General features: G+C 39.4%; 2 protein-coding genes across 7 annotated transcripts; one reads left to right on the top strand and one right to left on the bottom strand.

Annotated features, from left to right (window-relative positions):
* Nucleotides 1-207: 207 nt before the first annotated feature.
* Nucleotides 208-4,021, top strand: LOC129860811 (cell division control protein 42 homolog). 2 transcript variants are annotated; one of them, XM_055931597.1, is made up of 6 exons: nucleotides 208-322; nucleotides 776-899; nucleotides 1,064-1,136; nucleotides 1,372-1,481; nucleotides 1,693-1,890; nucleotides 2,872-4,021. In XM_055931597.1, the coding sequence occupies exons 2-6, from the start codon at nucleotides 795-797 to the stop codon at nucleotides 2,959-2,961; spliced, it is 576 nt and encodes a 191-aa protein (XP_055787572.1). In that variant the 5' UTR covers nucleotides 208-322; nucleotides 776-794; the 3' UTR covers nucleotides 2,962-4,021. The 2 variants fall into 2 exon arrangements, with proteins under 2 accessions (XP_055787572.1, XP_055787571.1); XM_055931596.1 differs by lacking the exon at nucleotides 2,872-4,021 and adding an exon at nucleotides 2,131-2,763 and having other exon boundaries at nucleotides 214-322.
* A 344-nt stretch (nucleotides 4,022-4,365) lies between these two features.
* On the bottom strand, nucleotides 4,366-23,351 carry LOC129860808 (F-box only protein 44-like). 5 transcript variants are annotated; one of them, XM_055931592.1, is made up of 6 exons: nucleotides 23,263-23,351; nucleotides 14,697-14,958; nucleotides 14,491-14,596; nucleotides 9,968-10,063; nucleotides 9,735-9,870; nucleotides 4,366-7,949 (listed from the first exon to the last, which is right to left on the bottom strand). In XM_055931592.1, exons 1-6 carry the CDS (start codon nucleotides 23,308-23,310, stop codon nucleotides 7,803-7,805), a joined length of 795 nt encoding a protein of 264 aa, XP_055787567.1. In that variant the 5' UTR covers nucleotides 23,311-23,351; the 3' UTR covers nucleotides 4,366-7,802. The 5 variants fall into 5 exon arrangements, with proteins under 5 accessions (XP_055787567.1, XP_055787566.1, XP_055787564.1 ...); XM_055931591.1 differs by lacking the exon at nucleotides 23,263-23,351 and adding an exon at nucleotides 22,834-23,099; XM_055931589.1 differs by lacking the exon at nucleotides 23,263-23,351 and adding an exon at nucleotides 22,342-22,559.
* Between the last annotated feature and the right edge of the window lie 35 nt (nucleotides 23,352-23,386).

Genomic DNA, 23,386 nt, shown 5'->3' with positions numbered 1-23,386 from the left:
CTTTGAGAAAAGCACTTTATATCGGAGGTAAGCCTGTTCACGTGCGTATCTGCCCTCTCATTGGCCCCCTGATCTTGCCTCCCATTTTTAAGACGTTTATTTTAATTGTTAGAGCGGCCAGTTGAGTATTTGGTCAATATAATTGATCGTCTATGGTTTCATAGTCCCAGAGCCACATCGCCCCGAAGTTTATCTCCACATTATTTGCTATCGTGCACCCCCTACTGGTGTTGACTGGGATCACACGCACTGTCACTAGTAGCAGAAAGCCAAGCAGCTGCCAACGCCCGGCGAAGTAAATACCAGATTCAGTGAGGAAGAGGTAGGAAAATCACCGAATTACATTTTATCCTCATCAATAATTGACATGTACAGCAACACCAAAGCGATTATTTAAGGTGTTTTAGCAATAGGGTTGTCATTCATTGTTAGGAAAAATAAAATTAATAGGAAATTGAGAATGAGCTCGCTAGCCAGCCAGCCAGTTAGCTGCTAACACCGACCCAGCTAGCTAACTAACGTTAGCTGTGTCAGTTTAAATTAGCTACAACCAACTAGTTAGTTATATTTGTATTGAGTCTGTACAACGAAGTCCATAATGTAGCTAGATGATTATTGCTAGCTACAACATTTCCATTTAGACCTGGTTTGCTAGCTAGCAAACCCATTTCAGACGCCAGCTAGTTAGCTAGTAGGATAACAACAGCTGGTGGTGGTGGATACTCCCTGCCACTCATCTGAAGTCTTGTAGCTAACTTTCACTTGTCTTTTTTAGACAAAAGTAGAGCACAAATATGCAGACGATTAAATGTGTTGTGGTTGGAGATGGAGCAGTGGGAAAAACCTGCCTTTTGATTTCATACACAACCAACAAGTTCCCCTCTGAATATGTACCAACAGTAAGTACATCTAATTTATACATTGGATTTTTCTCGGATTAATTGATCTAGTGATTGTTTTACACTGACTCTAACAGAAGAGACTTGGGTCTTCTCAATAACTACCATTCTGAATAATCATGGAACAGGACAGATGCCTCATTCTCTTCATTTTCTCATCACAGGTGTTTGATAACTATGCAGTAACTGTCATGATTGGCGGTGAGCCTTACACCCTAGGATTATTTGATACTGCAGGTAAGAGGTGATATTTTTCATTGACTTGGTCTTCAGTGCTTCCACTGTGCTTCTACACCGGCATTGCTTGCTGTTTGGGGTTTTAGGCTGGTTTTCTGTACAGCACTTTGATATATCAGCTGATGTAAGAAGTGCTATATAAATAAATTTGATTTGATTCAGTTCCCAATTTAAAAAAATAATGTTGGTTGATTGCTATTCACATTTAATCAATGCTTTATACCCATCTCCACAGGTCAGGAGGATTATGACAGGTTAAGACCTTTGAGCTATCCCCAGACGGATGTTTTTCTAGTTTGTTTCTCTAGTGTTTCACCCTCTTCATTTGAGAATGTTAAAGAAAAGGTGAGTACAATGCCAAACCCATGAAGCATACAATGCACATTTTTGAATAAAGGAATATTGAGTTAAAATAAATTATTTCTAGTAGGTTAAATGTAATGTCAAATTGGCAACAAAATTAAGTGATGGGAAAGATACTAGTTATAGTGTCGTTGACTAGCTGACTGACTGACCATTCTGAGTGTTTGAAAATAATGTTTCCTCTCTCTTGCAGTGGGTACCTGAAATCACTCACCACTGTCCCAAGACACCATTCCTGCTCGTTGGAACTCAGATTGATCTGAGAGATGACCCTTCCACTGTAGAGAAGCTGGCCAAGAACAAACAGAAGCCCATCAGCCCTGAGATGGCTGAGAAGCTCGCCCGCGACCTGAAGGCAGTCAAATATGTCGAGTGCTCTGCCCTGACACAGGTGAGATGTTCTAAAACATAAACAAAACAGGTAATACCTATCACTTGCACGATAACCTATTGTGTTAGATGTACACGTTGCTGTATGTCGTCTTTGTGCTAAGCTTGACGTTTCACTCTCTGTTAGTGGTGGCCTAGAACTGCATGGAAACCCATACATACAATGCTCTTTAATCTTGACTGTCTGCTAACTAACCTCTCTCTAATGCTAGTCATATTTTCCTTTTTCTCCCCTCTCTAGCGAGGTCTGAAGAATGTATTTGATGAAGCTATCCTAGCAGCTCTAGAACCTCCTGAAACCCAGCGAAAGAGAAAGTGCTGTCTGTTCTGATGACAAGCTCTTTTAAAATCTTGCTTTGCCTCTGATCGTCTGCTGCTTCTTTAATGTCAAGAAATTACTGTCTGTCAAGTAACTAACCAAGTTGCTCTTTTAAATCGTGTGCCCATTAACTTCTTTCATTTCAATATCTGATTTTGTTTTGACTTACCCTAATAATCACAATAGACTATACTGCCTTGGCCTTCATGGCAAGGATGCCAACACTTTCATTTTAGTACTTAATGTGCAAGTTTACATTAGGCTGTAGCTGAGTTTGTGTGTTCCTTTTAAAATATATTACCTCAGTATTTAAATGCTTCGGTTCCATTCAACCCTTCCAGGAAACATTTCTGTGCTGTCTAAACAAGTATTATGAGCTTCAACTAACTTAATGTTTTTCTATCACATCAATGTATTTCTTTTCTACTACTATATCAAAGACTGTAACTAAACATTATTGAAAGTTTAAGTTTTCCATTGGAGGTTAAGATCTTTGCAATCTTGAATGACTAAAACCTGTTATGATATATGAATAAAGGATAGTTTAAATTACAACTCTCCCAGTTCAGTCAAATTTATTTTACATTCAAACAATTACAATAGTTGTTTACACACTGCAAGGTTGAAATATGTATTTGGTACATTCATGTTTTGTGTTTGCAGAAAGGACTAAAGAATGTGTTTGATGAGGCAATACTGGCTGCCCTGGAGCCTCCGGAACCCAAGAAGAGGCGCAAATGTGTGCTGCTCTGAGCATTTCCTCTCCTATTGTTTAGAGCAGGGGTGTCAAACTCATTCCACGGAGGGCCTAGTGTCTGCAGGTTTTTGGTTTTTCCTTTCAATAAAGCCCTAGACAACCAGGTGTGGGGAGTTCCTAACTAATTAGTGATGTTAATTCATCAATCAAGTACAAGGGAGGAGCGAAAACCCGCAGACACTAGGCCCTCCGTGGAATGAGTTTGACACCTGTGGTTTAGAGCATTTCAACAACATTACTTGGACAAAAGCAAACCATTATTGCACAAGAGCACTCCTATTGGTAACTGATACAAATACTTTTCAAATGTTTGCGAAGTAGTGTGTGTGTGTGGACTTAATTGAGCTAGATTGATCTTTACTAGAACCTGTGATAATTATCCTCTTATATTACATTACATTTAAGTAATTTAGCAGACGCTCTTATCCAGAGCGACTTACTTAAATAATAAACTTCTTTCCTAGAGCTATCTCAGTATTTTTAAGTTAAGACTGAAGCCACCAATCTGTTTGTCCGAAGAGTTCAAGGGTCACAGACGCAAAGCTGATGATGGCGATCAATGACAACAGAACAAAACTCTTTCATGTTGAATAGTGTCAGGGCAGCATTGCCAGACTGATTTATAAAGAATTCACATTTTTAGGTGTATATAATATCTTCATGAACACCTGATGTAAACAAATCCCCCTTCAACTGGGAAAGTGATGATGGCTTCGGTAAGTTGGTATTGAACAATATATACAGTATGTCAGGGCTGTATATTTTTTATTTGATCAAATCCTTGTCTGTCACATACTTTGTAATTTTTGAACATCTTGGCATAGTTCTGTTATAATCTCCACCCGGCACAGCCAGAAGAGGACTGGCCACCCCTCATAGCCTGGTTCCTCTCTAGGTTTCTTCCTAGGTTTTGGCCTTTCTAGGGAGTTTTTCCTAGCCACCGTGCTTCTACACCTGCATTCTAGCTGTTTGGGGTTTTAGGCTGGGTTTCTGTACAGCACTTCGAGATATCTGATGTACGAAGGGCTATATAAAATAAAATTGATTGAAAATTGATTTGTACTGCATTCCAGGCACTTAAGTCTTAACGCAAATTGTTGCAGTGTTAATTCAAGACTTTTGCTTTAGGAAACAGATTGTTCCTCTGACTGGAACTACATCTTACAGTATATTTATTTTATATATAAAAGACATCTCACATTGTCAACATTAAGAGTGTAATTGCATCAACCTAAAAAAGCTTAATTCTCAAGTGTGCATTCTTTTCAGATTCATTCTCAGAGTAGGAGTGCAGATATGGCCCACGATGCAACCATGGGGTCTCAGTATATTGATGTAATGTCTGTATTGCAGTTGATTAGAATCACCCTACAGTAGTTGAAGATACAATAAGGACAGTACACTTTAAAATGTATTTATTACTCGAGACAAAGCATGAGAAGTAATTTCCACATGATAGCAGTACATAACCAAATTGGCATACTTTATATTAATGTATTACTGGTTCAAAAACTTCAATCTTAATGCATTTGGAAAGTAATCAGACCCCTTGACTTTTCCCACATTGTTATTTTACAGCCTTATTCTAAAATGGATTAAATCGTTTCCCCCCCTCAATCTACACACAATACCCCCAAATTACAAATGAAAAAAGTTATTAGAACATGTATTACAAATAAAAAAGGAAATATCACATTTACAAAACTATTCAGACACTTTACTCAGTACTTTGTTGAAACACCTTTGGCAGCGATTACAGCCTTGAGTCTTCTTGGGTATGACGCTACAAGCTTGGAACATCTGTATTTGGGGAGTTTCTCCCATTCTTCTCTACAGATCCTCTCAAGCTGTCAGGTTGGATGGAGAGCGTCGCAGCACAGCTATTTTCAGATCTCCAGAGACGTTCATCGGGTTCAAGTCCAGGCTCTGGCGCCATTCAAGGACATTTCACGAAGCCACTCCTGCGTTGTCTTGGTTGTCTTCGCCCCCCAGTCTGAGCGCTCTGGAGCAGGTTTTCATCAAGGATCTCTCTGTACTATTGCATTTAAGAATGGAGGCCACTGTGTTGAGGACCTTCAATGCTGCAGAAATGTTTTGGTACCCTTCCCCAGATCTGTGCCACGACACAATCCTATCTCGGCGCTCTACAGACAATTCCTTCGACCTCACATCTTGGTTTTTGCTCTGTCATGCACGGTCAACTGTGGGACCTTATATAGACAAATGTATGCCTTTCCAAATCATGTCCAATCAATTGAATTTACCACAGGTGGACTCCAATCAAGTTGTAGAAACCTCTCAAGGATGATCACTGGAAACAGGATGCACCTGAGCTCAATTTTGAGCGTCATAGCAAAATGTCTGAATACTTATTTACACAAGGTATGTTTTTTAAATTTTATAATCTAAATTTGGAAACATTTCTATAATGCACTGTATATCCTTATGCAATGCACCATGTAATCTGTGTATTCTCTAAATATACAGTAGCAGTCAAGTTTTATTTTTTATTTTCTATATTGTAGATTAATAGTGAAGACATCAACACTATGAAATAAGTGTTAAACAAATCTAAATATATTTTAGATTCTTCAAAAAGTAGCCACCCTTTGCTTTGACAGCTTTGCACACTCTTGGCATTCTCACAACCAGCTTCACCTGGAATGCTTTTCCAACAGTGTTGGTGTTCCCACATATGTTGAGCACTTGTTGGCTGCTTTTCCTTCACTCTGAGATCCAACTCATCCCAAATCATCTCAATTGGGAGGAGGTCAGGTCATCTGATGCAGCATTCCATCACTCTCCTTCTTGGTCAAATAGCTCTTACACAGCCTGGAGGTGTGTTGAGTCATTGTGATGGTGATGGTGATGTCATTTACAAAATACCCTCCAAAACCCTACTCAATAAATTGGATGCAGTCTATCACAGTGCCATCCGTTTTGTCACCAAAGCCCCATATACTACCCACCACTGCGACCTGTACGCTCTCGTTGGCTGGCCCTCGCTTCACACTCGTCGCCAAACCCACTGGCTCCAGGTCATCTACAAGACCCTGCTAGGTAAAGTCCCCCCTTATCTCAGCTCGCTGGTCACCATAGCAACGCCCACCCGTAGCACGCGCTCCAGCAGGTATATCTCTCTGGTCACCCCCAAAACCAATTCTTCCTTTGGCCGCCTCTCCTTCCAGTTCTCTGCTTCCAATGACTGGACCGAACTACAAAAATCTCTGAAACTGGAAACACTTATCTCCCTCACTAGCTTTAAGCACCAGCTGTCAGAGCAGCTCATAGATTACTGCACCTGTACATAGCCCATCTATAATTTAGCCCAAACAACTACCTCTTTATCTACTGTATTTATTTATTTTGCTCCTTTGCACCCCATTATTTCTATCTCTACTTTGCACCTTCTTCCACTGCAAACCAACCATTCCAGTGTTTTTTTACTTGCTATATTGTATTTACTTCGCCACCATGGCCTTTTTTATATTTTTATTTATTAATATATTTTATTTGCCTTCACCTCCCTTATCTCACCTCACTTGCTCACATTGTATATAGACTTATTTTTCACTGTATTATTGACTGTATGTTTGTTCTACTCCATGTGTAACTATGTGTTGTTGTATGTGTCGAAATGCTTTGCTTTATTTTGGCCAGGTCGCAATTGTAAATGAGAACGTGTTCTCAATTTGCCTACCTGGTTAAATAAAGGTGGAAAAAAAAAAAAAAAAAAATTGTCCTGTTGAAAAACAAATTATAGTTCCACTAAGCGCAAACCAGGTGGGATGGCGTATCACTGCAGAATGCTGTGGTAGCCATGCTGGTTAAGTGTGCCTTGAATTCTAAATAAATCACAGTGTCACCAGCAAAGCACCCCCACACCTCCTCCATGCTTCACTGTGGGAACCACACATGCAGAGATCACCCGTTGACCTACTCTGAGTCTCACAATGACACAGTGGTTGGAACCAAAAATCCCAAGTAATGATGGACTGTAGTTACTCTTTGCTTATTTGAGCTGTTCTTGCCATAATATGGACTTGGGCTTTTACCACATACATGCATACACACACATAACCCATAACTTGTCACAGCACAACTGATTGTCTCAAACGCATTAAGGAAAGAAATTCCAAAAATTAACTTAAGGCACACATGTTAATTGAAATGCATTCCAGGTTACTACCTCATGAAGCTGGTTGAGAGAATTCCAAGAGTGTGCTAAGCTGTCTTCAAGGCAAAGGGTGGTTACTTTGAAGAATCTCAAATATAAAATACATTTAGATAACACTTTTTTGGGTGTTACATGATTCCATATGTGCTACTTCATAGTTTGTCTTCACTATTATTAAACAATGTACAAAATAATAAAAACGCTGGAATGAGTAGGTGTGTCCAAACTTTTTACTGGTACTGTACATGTTAACAATTACATTCTTATACATGTTAAGAAAAGTAGGTGAATTCAACCAACAGATTGCAAACGTTTAGTGTGGCATTTGTCAAAGTGGGTCAGACATTTATATACATACTAAATTACATTCAAGTTAGCACTTTCCTTGGTCTGTCTGTCTTTGTTATGGCTTCAATGCATTCCAGGCATATACAGTGCATATTTGTATTGGTCTGTATAATTCAGAGACGGACACAAATGATATATTCTACAGCCAAAATAGTCTATATCCACAGAGAAACAACATATTGCCTAAGACAGAAAAGCTGGAACAAGGTATACACAAAAGTATTCTAAGGGAGATTTCAGATGCTAAAGTAAAGATTTCAAGTAGGCACAACATTCACATGTAACCTCTTGAAATTGGGAACACCCCGAAAGCTATCTGTCCCCTGATGGGCAGATCTCAACGCTACTGTTGGTGACCCTTATTCCATACCAGCCGGCCCAGAACTGAGTGTCCTTTCCCCCATGAATGAATCGGATGTATCGCACACCTGGTCCATAATTCTTGAACACATGAGTCATCTGAAACATTGAAGAGATCATAACTTGCAACGCAATCACTGACAATGTATATCCCACATAAAAACATCTTAGAAGAACACAAAACAAGAAATCACATTGTTCATGCATACTCAACTTACAGACCCATGTATATTGATGATTATCTTATACTTTAATGTTTACATACTGTTTTACCCAGTTCATATGTATATACTAGTCAAGGCTTTCCTACTTAACTATTGCTGTACATATACTATCCATATACTTTTGACTGGTACCATACATGCATACATAACAGTTGAAGTCGGAAGTTTACATACACTTAGGTTGGAGTCATTAAAACTCGTTTTTTAAAAACCACTCCACCAATTTCTTGTTAACAAACTACAGTTTCGGCAAGTCGGTTAGGACATCTACTTTGTGCATGACACAAGTAATTTTCCAACAACTGTTTACAGACAGATTATTTCACTGTATCACAATTCCAGTGGGTCAGAAGTTCACATATACTAAGTTGACTGTGCCTTTACACAGCTTGGAAAATTCCAGAAAATGTCATGGCTTTAGAAACTTCTGATTGACTAATGATGTCAATTAGCCTATTGGAGGTGTACCTGTGGATGTATTTCAAGGCCAACCTTCAAACTCAGTGCCTCTTTACTTGACATCATGGGAAAATCAAATCAGCAAAGACCATAAAAAAATAATTTTAGACCTCCACAATTCTGGTTCATCCTTGGGAGCAATTTCCAAACGCCTGAAGGTACCACGTTCATCTGTACAAAGAATAGTACGCAAGTATAAACACGATGGGACCAGGCAGCCGTCATACCGCTCAGAAAGGAGACGATTTCTGTCTCCTAGAGATGAACATACTTTGGTGCGAAAAGTGCAAATCAATCCCAAAACAACTGCTAATGACTTTGTGAAGATGCTGGAGGAAACAGGTACAGAAGTATCTATATCCACAATAAAACGAGTCCTATATCGACATAACCTGAAAGGTCGCTCAGCAAGGATGAAGCCACTGCTCCAAAACCGCCATAGAAAAGCCAGACTACGGTTTGCAACTGCACATGGGGACAAAGATCGTACTTTTTGGAGAAATGTCCTCTGGTCTGATGAAACAAAAATAGAACTGTTTGGCCATAATGACCATCGCTATGTTTGGAGGCAAAAGTGGGAGGCTTGCAAGCCAAAGAACACCATCCCAACCGTGAAGTACGGGGGTGGCAGCATCATGTTGTGGGGGTGCATTGCTGCAGGACGGACTGGTGCACTTCACAAAATAGATGGCTTCATGTGGAAGGAAAATTCTGTGGATATATTGAAGCAACATCTCAAGACATCAGTCAGGAAGTTAAAGCTTGGTCGCAAATGGGTCTTCCAAATGGACAATGACCCCAAGTATACTTCCAAAGTTGTCGTAAAATGGCTAAAGGACAACAAAGTTAAGGTATTGGAGTGGCCATCACAAAGCCCTGACCTCATCCAATAGAACATTTGTGGGCAGAACTGAAAAAGCATGTGTGAGCAAGGAGGCCTACAAACCTGACTCAGTTACACTAGCTCTGCCAGGAGGAATGGGCCAAAATTGACCCAACTTATTGTGGGAAGCTTGTGTATGTACATACATACACCCAACATTATTCGTCCTAATAGTTCTATATTTCTTAATTCCATTCTTTTACTTTTTAGATTGTTGTGTATTGTTAGTTATTACTGCACTGTTGGAGCAAAAACATCTGCTAAATATGTGTATGCGACCAATAAAATGTTATTTTACTTATAGTCTGACAGTTTTACCTGATTCCATTTCTGATCATTCCACTGTTGAAAGATGACAGTATCTGGACTAAACTTCCTAATTGGCTTCTTCTTTTGATTTAGCAACTCAACACAAATCTCATATTCAGAGCCACAGTCCCAGCGTGGAGCATACCTGATATGGACACACAAACATACAAGTTGTACATTACTATTCCTCTGACAAGCAGAGTAGCAGACAGTGAACAACAATATTGTAATATTCTTCTCACCAGTCAGATATTACTATGGCAGGTTGAAAGTCATCCATTAAAGACGGCCTGTAACCCTCTTCCTCCAAGTCAATCAGCTGAGACTTCATGCAGGTCCTGAGATGAACCAAAGACAACAGGACACACAGCCAACCCATTTACCATGAATGATAGTAAGTAACTAGGGCTAGGAATGCATATAGAATCGTAATACATATTGCATTACGATTCGATACTGATTTTATTGCGATTTAATGCTCCAAACATATTGTTCACTATTATGTCTGCTACAAAGACTCAAGAGAGCATGAGAAAATGAATTTTGATCGATCATGGAAATAAAAGTGCTGAAAACAAGTTGGCTCACTTTTTAAAAAGATGGAGAACACGCAATAGGATGAAGAATAGTGGATTTCTGGTACAGGTACAGCCAACTAGCGTTAGCTAACACTACTGTCCCTAACCAAAAAAATAGTTTAAAAATCGATACTTGGGAGTCAAGGTATCGATATAATAAGTATTATCGCTTAGAAGTCAATAATCATCGCTTTCAAACCGGTTTTCGAAACATGCCCCCTTGGTGCGTGGAGCACGCTAGATAGCTAAGTAAACCAGGTGGCAGTCTGTCTTCCCTCTATCTTCCATAAACAAGCGATGTAACATGGAGATTTGGCTGTGGGAACAATAACTCGATACCTGTAAAAAAGGTGTGTAGTAATTTAACTTATTTTTTTGTAAATTATTTCTTACTGATATGAAAGATAAGGAACCTGTTTCCAAAAACGTACCGCAAGCAGGGCCAGCGTTATGGGCAAGCCCTAGGAGGCCTGGTCCACCCTACCATACCTCCTTGCCCATCCAAATAAAATATTGATCATTTATTTGACCGAAACGTGCGCTGACAGAAAGATACATCAATCTCAGATGAAGCATCTGCGTGACAGATTTTGGTGAGAGGTAGCCTTCTCGCTTCACCTCTTCCTCTCTGCTGAAACCATCAAGAGAAACAGCGCCCCTCTGTCTCTATTTGTAGACCATGTATCTGATGCTCTGGACAAAAGGAGTATGGCATGGCATACCTTGTCTGGCCAGACAGCATCGCATACATGGGCTACATATAGTAAGACATAGGGGCGCTGTTTCAGCAGAGAGGAAGAGGCGAAGACAGAGGACTCACTATAGCCGTAATCTGTCCTGAATAAAGCCAATGTGTTTCTATCGGCATAATATGCAGACCTAAGCTTGTCGCCTGCATTCCTGCCTTTGGGACAATGAATTCCATTGTTAGTGTAGACATGAGCATCTCGTCAATATATACAGATCTCTGGTTTCAACCACTTGCGAATGGAAAGGAAAGTTGGCGGGTGCACAGTTTACTGTCCGGATGCTGGCTTCCCCTAAATGATATAATTACTCTTATCTAAATAAAATACTTCACCAAAGACCTTGACTTCGCCACAGAGGACCGTTAGCTCTAAGCTTTAAAAAAAAAAAAAAAAAAAATAGTCGTGGAGTGTTTCAAATCACAAGTGCATATGCCTATGCCTATTTGGGATGCCAGCAATTTGGACAGAGCGCACGGCAATAGGTCTAGCTGATTATTGAGTTGCGGATGTCAGTGAAAAGCATCTAAAATGTGAAGATAAAGCATCTTGAGTATAATTTAAAATGTTGAGACAAGAAGAAGGGGAGGGGCGAGTGGCGAAGAAAGACGCCACTCTCCAGAAAGTGCTCCACTCGGCTCTCCAGAAAGTGCTCCACTGTCTCCCGCCAATTCTCACATTCATTGTGTGGATTGTTTGCCCTTTAATTGTTTATTTTTTATAAAATTCCCCATTGCATACTGTACAGTGCATTCAGACCTTCACTTTTTCCACAATGTTACATTACAGCCGTAATCAATTTTAGAATAAGTATATTTTTTCCTCAATCTACACAATACGCATAATGACAAAGTGAAAACAGGTTTGTAGAAATTGCTATGAGACTCAAAATTAAGCTCAGGTGCATCCTGTTTCCATTGATCATCCTTGAGATGTTTCTTCAACTTGATTGGAGTCCACCTGTGGTAAATTCAAATGATTGGATGTGACTTGGAAAGGCACCTGTCTATATAAGGTCCCACATATGACAGTACATGTCAGTACATGCCATGAGGTCGAAGGAACTGTCCGTAGAGCTCAGAGACAGGATTGTGTCGAGGCACAGGTCTGAGGAAGGGTACCAAAAAATATCTGCAGCATTGAAGGTCCCCAAGAACACAGTGGCCTCCATCATTCTAAAATGTAAGAAGTTTGGAACCACCAAGACTCTTCCTAGAGCTGGCCACACGACCATACTGAGGAATCGGGAGAGAAGGGCCTTGGTCAGGGAGGTGACCAAGAACCCGATGGTCACTGACAGAGCTCCAGAGTTCCTCTGTGGAGATGGGAGAACCTTCCAGAAGGACAACCATCTCTGCACCACTCCACCAATCAGGCTTTTATAGTAGAGTGGCCAGACGGAAGTCACCCAGTGAAAGGCAACAGCCCGCTTAGAGTTTCCAAAAGGTACCTAAAGGACTCTCGGACCATGAGAAACAAGATTCTCTCGTCTGATGAAACCAAGATTGAACTCTTTGGCCTGAATGCCAAGCATCACGTCTGGAGGAAACCTTGCACCATCACTACGGTGAAGCATGGTGGTGGCAGCATCATGCTCTGGGGATGTTTTTCAGCGCCAGGGACTGGGATACTCGTCAGGATCAAGGGAAAGATGAATGGAGCAAAGTACAGAGAGATCCTTGATGAAAACCTGCTCAGGACCTCAGACTGGGGCGAAGGCTCACCTTCCAACAGGACAACAACCCTAAGCACACAACCAAGACAACGCAGGAGTGGCTTCGGGACAAGTCTCTGAATATCCTTGATTGGCCCAACCAGAGCTCGGACTTGAACCCAAATCGAACATCTCTGGAGAGACCTGAAAATAGCTGTGCAGTGATGCTCCCCATCCAACCTGACAGAGTTTGATAGGATCTGCAAGGAAGAATGGAAGAAACTCCCCAAATACAGGTGTGCCAAGCTTGTAGAGTCATACCCAAGAAGACTCAAGGCTGTAATCGCTGCCAAAGGTGCTTCGAGAGTACTGAGTAAAGTGTCTGAATACTTATGTAAAGCGGTTTTATTTTAATAAATTTGCAAAAAAATCTAAAAACCTGTTTTTGCTTTTTCATTATGGGGCATTGTGTATAGATTGCCTACACATAATATCCCATAATGTTACTGTGGAATTATTATTTTTATTTCACAAATTAATACAAAGCTGAAATGTCCTGAGTAAATAAATATTAAACCCCTTTGTTATGGCAAGCCTAAATACGTTCAGGAGTAAAAATCTGATTAAACAGTTGCATAATAAGTTCCATGGACTTATTCTGTATGCAATAATAGTGTTTAACATGATTTTTGAATGACTCGCTCATCACTATACCACACACATGCAAATATTTGTAAGGTCCTTCAGTTGAGCTGTGAATTTCAAACACAGATTCAACCACAAAGACCAGGGTATTCCAATGCCTCGCAAATAAGGGCACCTATTGGTAGATTGTATTGGTGAATAAAAGTAGACATTGAATATCCCTTTGAGCATGGTGAAGTTATTAATTACACTTTGGATGGTGTATCAATACACCCAGTCACTACAAAGTTAAAAGGCATCCTTCATAACTCAGTTGCTGGAGAGGAACTCAGGGATTTCACCATCAAGTCAATGGTGACTTTAAAACAGTTACAGAGTGTAATGGCTGTAATAGGAGAAAACTGAAGATGGATCAACAACATTGTAGTTACTCAACAATACTAGAAATGGAATGGAGCTAAGCACAGGCAAAATCCTAGAGGCAAACCTGGGTCACTGCTTTCCTCCAGACACTGGGAGATTAATTCACCTTTCAGCAGGAAAATAACCTAAAATACAAGGCCGAATCTACACTGGAGTCGCTTACCAAGAAGACAGTGAATCTTACGGAGTGGCCGAGTTACAGTTTTGACTTAAATCTGCTTGAAAATCTATGGCAAGACATGAAAATGGTTGTCTAGCAATGACCAAACAATTTGACAGACCTTGAATAATTTTTAAAAGAATAGTGGCCAAATATTTTACAATCCAGGTGTGCAAATCTCTTACCCAGAAAGACTTACAGCTGTAATCACAGCCAAAGGTGATTCTAACATGTATTGACTCAGGGGTGTGAAAACTTATGTAAATTAGATTTCTGTATTTCATCTTCAATACATTTGCAAAAATGTCTTAAAACAAGTTTTCACTTTGTCATTAAAGGGTATTGTTTGTAGCTGGGTGAGATAAGTAAAATCTATTTAATCCATATTGAATTCAGGCTGTAACAACAAAATGTGCAATAAGTCAAGGAGTAAGAATACTTTCTGAAGGCACTGTAAGGTCCTGGGACGTTGATGAGTAACAATGTGGTAGTGAAACAAAGTGGGGCCAAGTAAAGGTCTTCTCACTGTAATTGTGATATGGTAAAGTAATATACTCACGCGTAAGAAGTCACAAAGTATTTTATGGCCGTGTTATTAAGGTCCCCTGGTTCTATGTTCCATTGATCCCCTCCATTCTTCATAATCTGCCAGCCATTGAATTTATCTGGAGAAAAGAGGGATTTGAATGGTTGGTTCTGGAGTTAACGACAGGATCCCCACCCCAACGTAGAGAATTTAGAAATTTCTCTGGTCTCGACTCTTACCCTCTGCTCCAGGGTTTTTGATAAGATTACGTCTCTTCTTACACAAGAAGTAAAATAAACGCCAGTCTTCCGGTAGTTTAGTGGCATCACATGTCTGGTATCCCTCTCTTCGGCACCTCTCTCTCCAAAGAGAATCACTGTCTACTACTTCTTTCCACTCATGACACACGAGTCGACAGACACACACCACCTGGTGTGGATCTACATTCAGCAGTATCTCCTCCAGGACTTCCAGAGGGAGCATAGGTAGCTTGCCTGTGAACTGAAGAAGAGAATGGATGTTTTTGTTGACATGGGAGACTTTAGACAAATGATGTACAAACAGGTTTGGTGTCAATTCCAATTGAATTGGAAATTCCAATTCAATTCTTGAATTCGATTTAAAATGTCAACAATCTTTAAAGTTATGGAACTGGAATTAAATTGGAATTAGACCATTTTTAAAACATTAAACCTCAGGAATTGACTTTAAATTCAGTATTTAAAAACATCCCAGTTAAGGGAATTAATGCACATAGTATCAAACATTGACTGCAGGATTTTCAGTCATTTCAACTTGTATACGGTATCTATATTTCCAGGATAGCTAAGCTGTCTGAACAGTGACATAATCAGCCTGAAAGCCGGATGGAATTGATTGAATTATTTGAATCGTTAGGGATAATATTGAATTGGGAATTTAATTATTGGAACTTACAAGGAGAGAGAATTTAATTTGTGCAATTAACCCCAACCCTGCAGGAGTAGGCCTAGATAGGTACACTTGCCCTATTAAGCCCACTTCCATTTTTGTATTCAAATAAAAAGGCAAATAATTACATTTTCTGCTATTTAAAGTGAAACTCAAATCAAAAACGAATTCAAGTACCCAAAATGTTTTGCATGTCAGCAGTCTAGTTTTCAAGATATTGGACTTTCAAGAAGCAAAGCGTCACTTGCCACATCATTATGAATCATAAGTGTACCTATCTAGGCCTACTAGAGATCGACCGATTAATTAGGGCCAATTTCAAGTCTTCATAACAATTGGTAATCGGCATTTTGACGCCAATTACATTGCACTCCACGAGGAGACTGCGTGGCAGGCTGACCACCTGTTATACGAGTGCAGCAAGGAGCCAAGGTAAGTTGCTAGCTTGCATTAAACTTATCTTATAAAAAAATATATATATCGTTAACTACACATGGTTGACGATATTAATAGTTTATCTAGCTTGTTCTGCGTTGCATATAATCATTGCAGTGCCTGTTAATTTATCATCACCTACTTCGCAAACGGGTGATTTAACAAGCGCATTCGCGGGAAAAAAAAGCACTGTCGTTGCACCAGTGTACCCAACCATAAACATCAATGCCTTTCTTAAAATCAATGCACAAGTTTTTTTTAAATTAACCTGCATATTTAGTTAATATTGCCTGCTAACAGTAATTTATTTTAACTAGGGAAATTGTGTCACTTCTCTTGCGTTCTGTGCAAGCAAAGTCAGGGTATATATGCTGCAGTTTGGGCCGCCTGGCTCGTTGCGAACTGTGTGAAGACCATTTCTTCCTAACAAAGACTAATTAATTTGCCAGAATTTTACATAATTATGACATAACATTGAAGGTTGTGCAATGTAACAGCAATATTTAGACTTAGGGTTGCTGCCTGTTCGATAAAATATGGAACAGTTCCGTATTTCACTGAAAGAATAAACGTTTTGTTTTCGAAATGATAGTTTCCGGATTTGACCATATTAATGACCTAAGGCTCATATTTCGGTGTGTTTATTATATTATAATTAAGTCTATGATTTGATATTTGATAGAGTAGTCTGAGCGGTGGTAGGCAGCAGCAGGCTTGTTAGCATTCATTCAAACAGCACTTTCCTGCGTTTGCCAGCAGCTCTTTGCTGTGCTTCAAGCATTGCGCTGTTTAAGTTATATGAAATACAAATGGTATAGAGAGAAATAGTCCTATAATAACTACAACCTAAAACTTCTTAACTGGGAATATTGAAGACTCATGTTAAAAACAACCACCAGCTTTCATATGTTCTCATGTTCTGCGCAAGGAACTTAAACGTTAGCTAAATGGCACATATTGCACTTTTACTTTCTTCTCCAACACTGTTTTTGCATTATTTAAACCAAATTGAACATGTTTCATTATTTATTTGAGACTAAATTGATGTATTATATTAAGTTAAAATAAAAAAAAGTATTCATTCAGTATTGTTGTAATTGTCATCATTACAAATATATATATATTTTTTTATTTCATTTAAATAAATGTATTTAAAAACCGGCATCGGCTTTTTTGGTCCTCCAATAAATCGTTATCGGAGTTGAATAATCGTAATCGGTCGACCTCTAATTATGATGATGCAAAATGCATCATACATTTTTTTTTTTTTGTTTGAGTGGATTTTTCCTTTAATGGTTTCAACCAGTTCATATCTCCATTCCAGTTTTTATTCTAAGCCAATCAGATGTTTTATTATTAGTTTATGTTACTGTAGGCTATCGGTTGCAGTGTGCGCACGTGTGGCGGTCATGGAACAGTGGTTATTATTGAAAAAACTGCTTATAAAACACAAATTCTGTTTATGATATAGAAATAATTACAGCACACATAGGTTAAAAATGGGACAGATGGGTATTTAACTTAAAAAATGGCTCACTCGGGTCTTCTAGTGTTCAGTAGCACAAAAATACACCCTATATACAGAAAGGAAATAAATGAATATGGATCAATACAAATGTGGCATGATATTGTAGTATGTAGTGTATATTTATACCACAGACCATTGGTTTCTAAATACTTTTGAGTAAACGTTGCTATTCTGTCTTTTTCACCAGAAATCATTTCTGTAACATTAAGCCCATTATGCTTTGGAACACATGGCGATAGTGTGTTGATATCCCTAATATTCAAAAAACCTGAGCATAATTATGATTTTTCTTCAGATTTAAGTGGATTTAAAATAAAATACTCAAACTACAGTTATGCATCTGTCCAACGGTTCCTTTACCAAGATTAAAAACCTCTGTACTCTCTCCAAGATATTTGGAGTGAACATGTAGACATTCATGCAAAGAGAGAAGAATAGGATCAGGGTTGAAGGACATCAGAAATAGAAGACCTTACAAGTAGTAAACAAAAATGGAAACAAATGTGGGACAAGAAGGTGACTATTGGACGACTACTCATGCACACCCAGGGCATTGTCATATTGTTGTCCCTCATTCATACAGGAGTTTCTCATTTTTGTTTCACCACATGTACCTTGGTAATATAGAGTGAGATTTGAACATGTTTCAGACAGGCTTTAGGAAGACAAGTTGAACTAATGAACAAGAATAATGGTACACAAAATGTGAACCAGCTTTCAGATAATTAATTAAAAGTTGTGTTATGGTCTTTGTGCAGATTTGATTAAAGTCAAGCTTTATGTATACAGCACATTAGACATGGAATGCAACACAATGTACTTCACTAAATCTTTACAACAAGGAGAGAAAACAAAAGAACAATATAAACTGAACGACTAAAAAGCAACCTAAGGACAAACAAAGCTAAAAAGCTGTGTTTTAAGATCTGTTTTAAATATGTCCAAAGTTTCAGCCCCCCTCAGGTTCTCTGGGTGACTATTCCAGAGGCTGGGGGCATAATAACTAAAGGCTGCCTCTCCATGCCTTGATTGAAGTCTACGATTAGATTAAATCAGGTGTGTAGTGGTTGGCAAGAACAAAAGCCTGGGCTCAAATTGATCTCTGCGGATACGATTGGACACCCCCTGTTATGAACACTACTTCAATGATGAATAGTAATGAGCAATTGATTTTTATAACCTTAGGGGAGATTATTATAATTTAAGCTTACATAAGAAACGTCAGTTTACACATTTGGAAATTAATTCAAATTGATTATTTAAGAGGTGGGCTTATTTGGAACCGCCATGTGCTTAGAAGGGTACATTTAGTACCCATTAAGCCCAGTCTGGACTTCTCATAAATTGTATCAAATATTTCTCACATTAGAAAATAGTGTAAGTAACTTCATAAAACTACACAAGAGATTAATCTTTCATTTTATTTCCACTTCTTTACAAAAAAATTGGGCTCTACACTGCATAAAATGAAATCTAAGAAAGCCTAAATATCTTATATTGAGTGATAATTCACTTAAAATTGTTTTTTTCTTTCTTACCAAGCTGGCAGATCATTTTGCTTATTTTAACCCCAAAAAATACACATGGTTGGTTTTTCCTTTATTTTGTCAGTTACTCATATCTTGTAATAAGATAATACAAGTAATTTAAGTATTTTTTAGATTAAAATAAGCTAAATTGTGCCAATGACGTTCGAGAATTTAACATTAAAAATGTCTAAACAAATTATGGTGAGTTTAAATTAGGTACACTTACCCTAGCTCTGGTTTAGATCCATGTAATATGGATATCTTACTAAGCTAGCCTAGATGTAAACACTAGCAACAAGTTGACAGGCGGAGGATATAAACTCAGCAAAAAAAGTAACGTCCTGTTTTCAGGACCCTGTCTTTCAAAGATAATTCATAAAAATCCAAAAAACTTCACAGATCTTCATTGTAAAGGGTTCAAACACGGTTTCTCATGCTTGTTCAATGAACCATAAACAATTAATGAACATGCACCTGTGGAACGGTCGTTAAGACACTAACAGCTTACAGACGGTAGGCAAATAAGGTCCCAGTTATGAAAACTTAGGACACTAAAGAGGCCTTTCTACCGACTCTGAAAAACACCAAAAGAAAGATGCCCAGAGTCCCTGCTCATCTGCGTGAACGTGCCTTAGGCATGCTGCAAGGAGACATGAGGACTGCAGATGTGGCCAGGGAAATAAATTGCAATGTCCATACTGTGAGACGCCTAAGACAGCGCTACAGGGAGACAGGACAGACAGCTGATCGTCCTCGCAGTGGCAGACCACATCTAACACCTGCACAGGATTGGTACTTCTGAACATCACACCTGAGGGAACGAACAGGATGGCAACAACAACTGCCCGAGTTACACCAGGAAAGCACAATCCCTCCATCAGTGCTCAGACTGTTTGCAATAGGCTGCGAGAGGCTGGACTGAGGGCTTGTAGGCCTGTTGTAAGGCAGGTCCTTACCAGACATCACCGGCAACAACGTTGCCTATCGGCACAAACCCACCGTCGCTGGACCAGACAGGACTGGCAAAAAGTGCTCTTCACTGACGAGTCGCAGTTTTGTCTCACCAGGGGTGATGGTCGGATTCGCGTTTATCGTCGAAGGAATGAGCATTACACCGAGGCCTATACTCTGGAGCGGGATCAATTTGGAGGTGGAGGGTCTGTTATGGTCTGGGGCGGTGTGTCACAGCATCATCAGACTGCCTGCAATGACAACAAGCTCAATCTCAACGCTGTGCGTTACAGGGAAGACATCCTCCTCCCTCATGTGGTACCCTTCCTGACATGACCCTCCAGCATGACAATGCCACCAGCCATACTGCTCGTTCTGTGCATGATTTCCTGCAAGACAGGAATGTCAGTGTTCTGGATCTCAATCCCATTGAGCACGTCTGGGACCTGTTGGATTGGAGGGTGAGGGCTAGGGCCATTCCCCCTAGAAATGTCCAGGAACTTGCAGGTGCCTTGGTGGAAGAGTGGGGTAACATCTCACAGCAAGAACTGGCAAATCTGGTGCAGTACATGAGGAGGAGATGCACTGCAGTACGTAATGCAGCTGGTGGCCACAACAGATACTGACAGTTACTTTTGATTTTGACCCCCACTTCATTCAGGGACACACAATTCAATTTATGTTAGTCACATGTCTGTGGAACTTGTTCAGTTTATGTCTCAGTTGTTCAATCTTATGTTCATACAAATATTTACACACGTTAAGTTTGCTGAAAATAAACAGACTTGACAGTGAGGGGACTTTTAGCTAACTCCAGTGGTTAGAATGTGACATTAGAACGTCTCTTCCTCAACATATGATTCTGTCTAGACAGTTTTGTTCTCAAATGTCCTAGCTAGGTAGATATTGCTTCGTGCCGCAATGAGCAATTGTTTATGGATGGCTTGTTGTGGAAGCTTCTGTAGCCTGGTGCCCTTGATCAACCAAACCTATTCGGTTTCACCAAAACAGCATTTCCCTTCAGAGGCATATCCAATATCTCGCGGAACAATAGTTACGATTTTTTGGGTTGAATGTTTCACTCGCTATCCAATAAGCATTTAAAACACATTTTTATCTCCCATTTTCTACAATGGCAGCCCACAGACAGAAAATGGGAGACCCTGGACAAAAATAGTTTTTTGAGCAGAGGCAGGCTAGGTAGGCTTTGGTTGTATCCATCGATAACATTCAATAAAACAACGAATTACATAAATTCTTGCACCGGGAGATCAATTATCAATTCTAAACATGTATTATTCTTCTCTATGCTGCATGATCTATTTTCCGCTGGTTCGGAGCACCTCTCTGGAGGACTTAGCAGGAGAAGAATGTAGCGATCTTGCTGAAAGATTCTTTGCAGCCAGCAGGTCAAACAAACTATTAAAAATAACAAGTCACTCTGAAAAATGTATCACGACTCAAGTCAGTAAAAAAAGTTCTAAAATAAATTGTTTGCGAACTGCAAATCACTACTAGAGGGGCCCACCTTCAGCTCCTATTGATGATAGAATAGTCAGATTCTAATATTCCTAATTTGCCACCTTGCGCACAAAACATCCATTGAATTATTCAAATAATTGTCGTGAGGACAATTTAAATATTAATCCAATGTCTAGCATTTTTGGGGGATGACATGATGCTGCTGGCGCTACTCCTTGTGTGCATGGGAAGTTGGACTATGTACGCCGCGTCTTCCTTTTCCCCAACGCAGTTAAGACAAAACCACGCCCCGTTATTCAGAGTAGCGTTCTACAATGCTTTGAGCGCTCTCCAAGTCCAGGAAGTAAATATCACGTAACGCGAAATTTCAGTCACTGATTAATAACACTTGCCCTTGCATTTCAAGATTGAACAATATAATAACAATGTCGTGGACAATCTAGCCATTAACGCTCAATGACAGATTCAATGGCTGTAGCATAGCGTATTCGACTGAATGATTAACTAATAAATATTTGAGAAATGAATAAGCATGTGCTTTTACCTGATAATACACTACCAATGACAATATAACGTAAAATACCGAGCTAGTAACGTTAAGTAGCCTAGGTAAACGGAATTCAGCAGAGTTCTGAGACATTTTTACAACTCATTGAAACTCAAAATAAATACATGAGCAAATGTTACCAAACATGATAATAATAGTATGTCGCCACCCTAAGAATGGGATTAGTTGTCCACAGAGAAGAACCGCGGGCTATAAACCTCCCGCCTTGTCCTTTCTTTGGATTGGTGGATAGATCTCGTTATTTTAATTAATTTGTATATATTATATATTTGTTGAGGGGTGTTGACGTCAACCGTCTGTATTCAATGGCGATAGATGCTATGCTAGCCTCGTGTCATGAATTAGAGAAAACTCCAAAATAAAATTGTTTTCTCAAAGTTGCTGGTATGTCACGTGTCCTTATATCAATACACACATAACCTAAACCGTACGAAACTTCTATTTGATCAAAAAAAACTCACGTAGCAAATATCCCTTACATTTTTGTTGACCAAATTTGACACTCGTTGACCTAGCGAAAGAAACAAAATAACGCTGCCGGGTGAGAAGACAGATGTTTGCCCCAGTGATCCCTCTCGCTTCGCCTCTTCCTCTCTGACGGATGGGAAAATGGGTAGATTATGTTGAAAACGGTCGGACATCTTGGACAGTCTCTAGTTATTTTAAATCTCAGTGACGTATTTAAAGACGGACGCGTTGTCACAAAAAAAATACGGTCGGCTGCATATATTGTGAAATTATTTTGATGTATTATAAAAGTATAGGGTTTTATGTTGCTAGAACCGTACCTCAACTGAGAATTTATTCACGTTTAAATTGAGTATTTGGCTGTCAGTGTCAGAGCCAATTCGCCTCTAAACAGAACATGTAACGTTAGTTAACTAAGGTTCTTTGAATATAGAAGGATTAACGTTAGGCTCCTTTAGTCCATTACTGTGCTCGGGTTTACTTACGTTTTCCAGGACCGAATTTGAGTCCGAATCATTGCGTGTTTTATATAATTGACCCCACTTTGTTATCCTCTTCATACCGAAAAAGTGGTGTACAACTAACGTTAACACAGGAGTTAGACGTCAAAAGAAATACGGAAGTGAAACGATAGCACGCAATTAGTACCACTTCCTTTTTAAACTACGAGGAACGAACAGGACAAAACGAAAAATAACACAACGTTGAGTTGCCTATGTAGCTGTTGGTTGTTGAGTCATTCTGGCGCAAAAGCCTCAAAGTTCCCAACAATATGCTGTCACCTGTTCTGGCGGTCCTAGTAAATGGGTGCGTTCCAGAGCAACGGCAACGTGATTGTAATCGATGCGCACTTTGGATTCTGCGCTCCCTAATCTGAAATATCATTGTTTAATTAATCAATAATATGCTATTACCTGTGCTGGACGTACTTTTTTAACCTTTGGTCTTGGAGACACACTCATTTAATCAATACATTCTCCAAACAGAGATGGTCTGAAAGGGTACGAGATGGGACGAATACACCGTGCATATTACGAT

This window comes from Salvelinus fontinalis, chromosome 8, assembly GCF_029448725.1.
Source record: "Salvelinus fontinalis isolate EN_2023a chromosome 8, ASM2944872v1, whole genome shotgun sequence".
Taxonomy (NCBI): domain Eukaryota; kingdom Metazoa; phylum Chordata; class Actinopteri; order Salmoniformes; family Salmonidae; genus Salvelinus; species Salvelinus fontinalis.
This window is presented reverse-complemented; position numbering and strand designations above follow the sequence as displayed.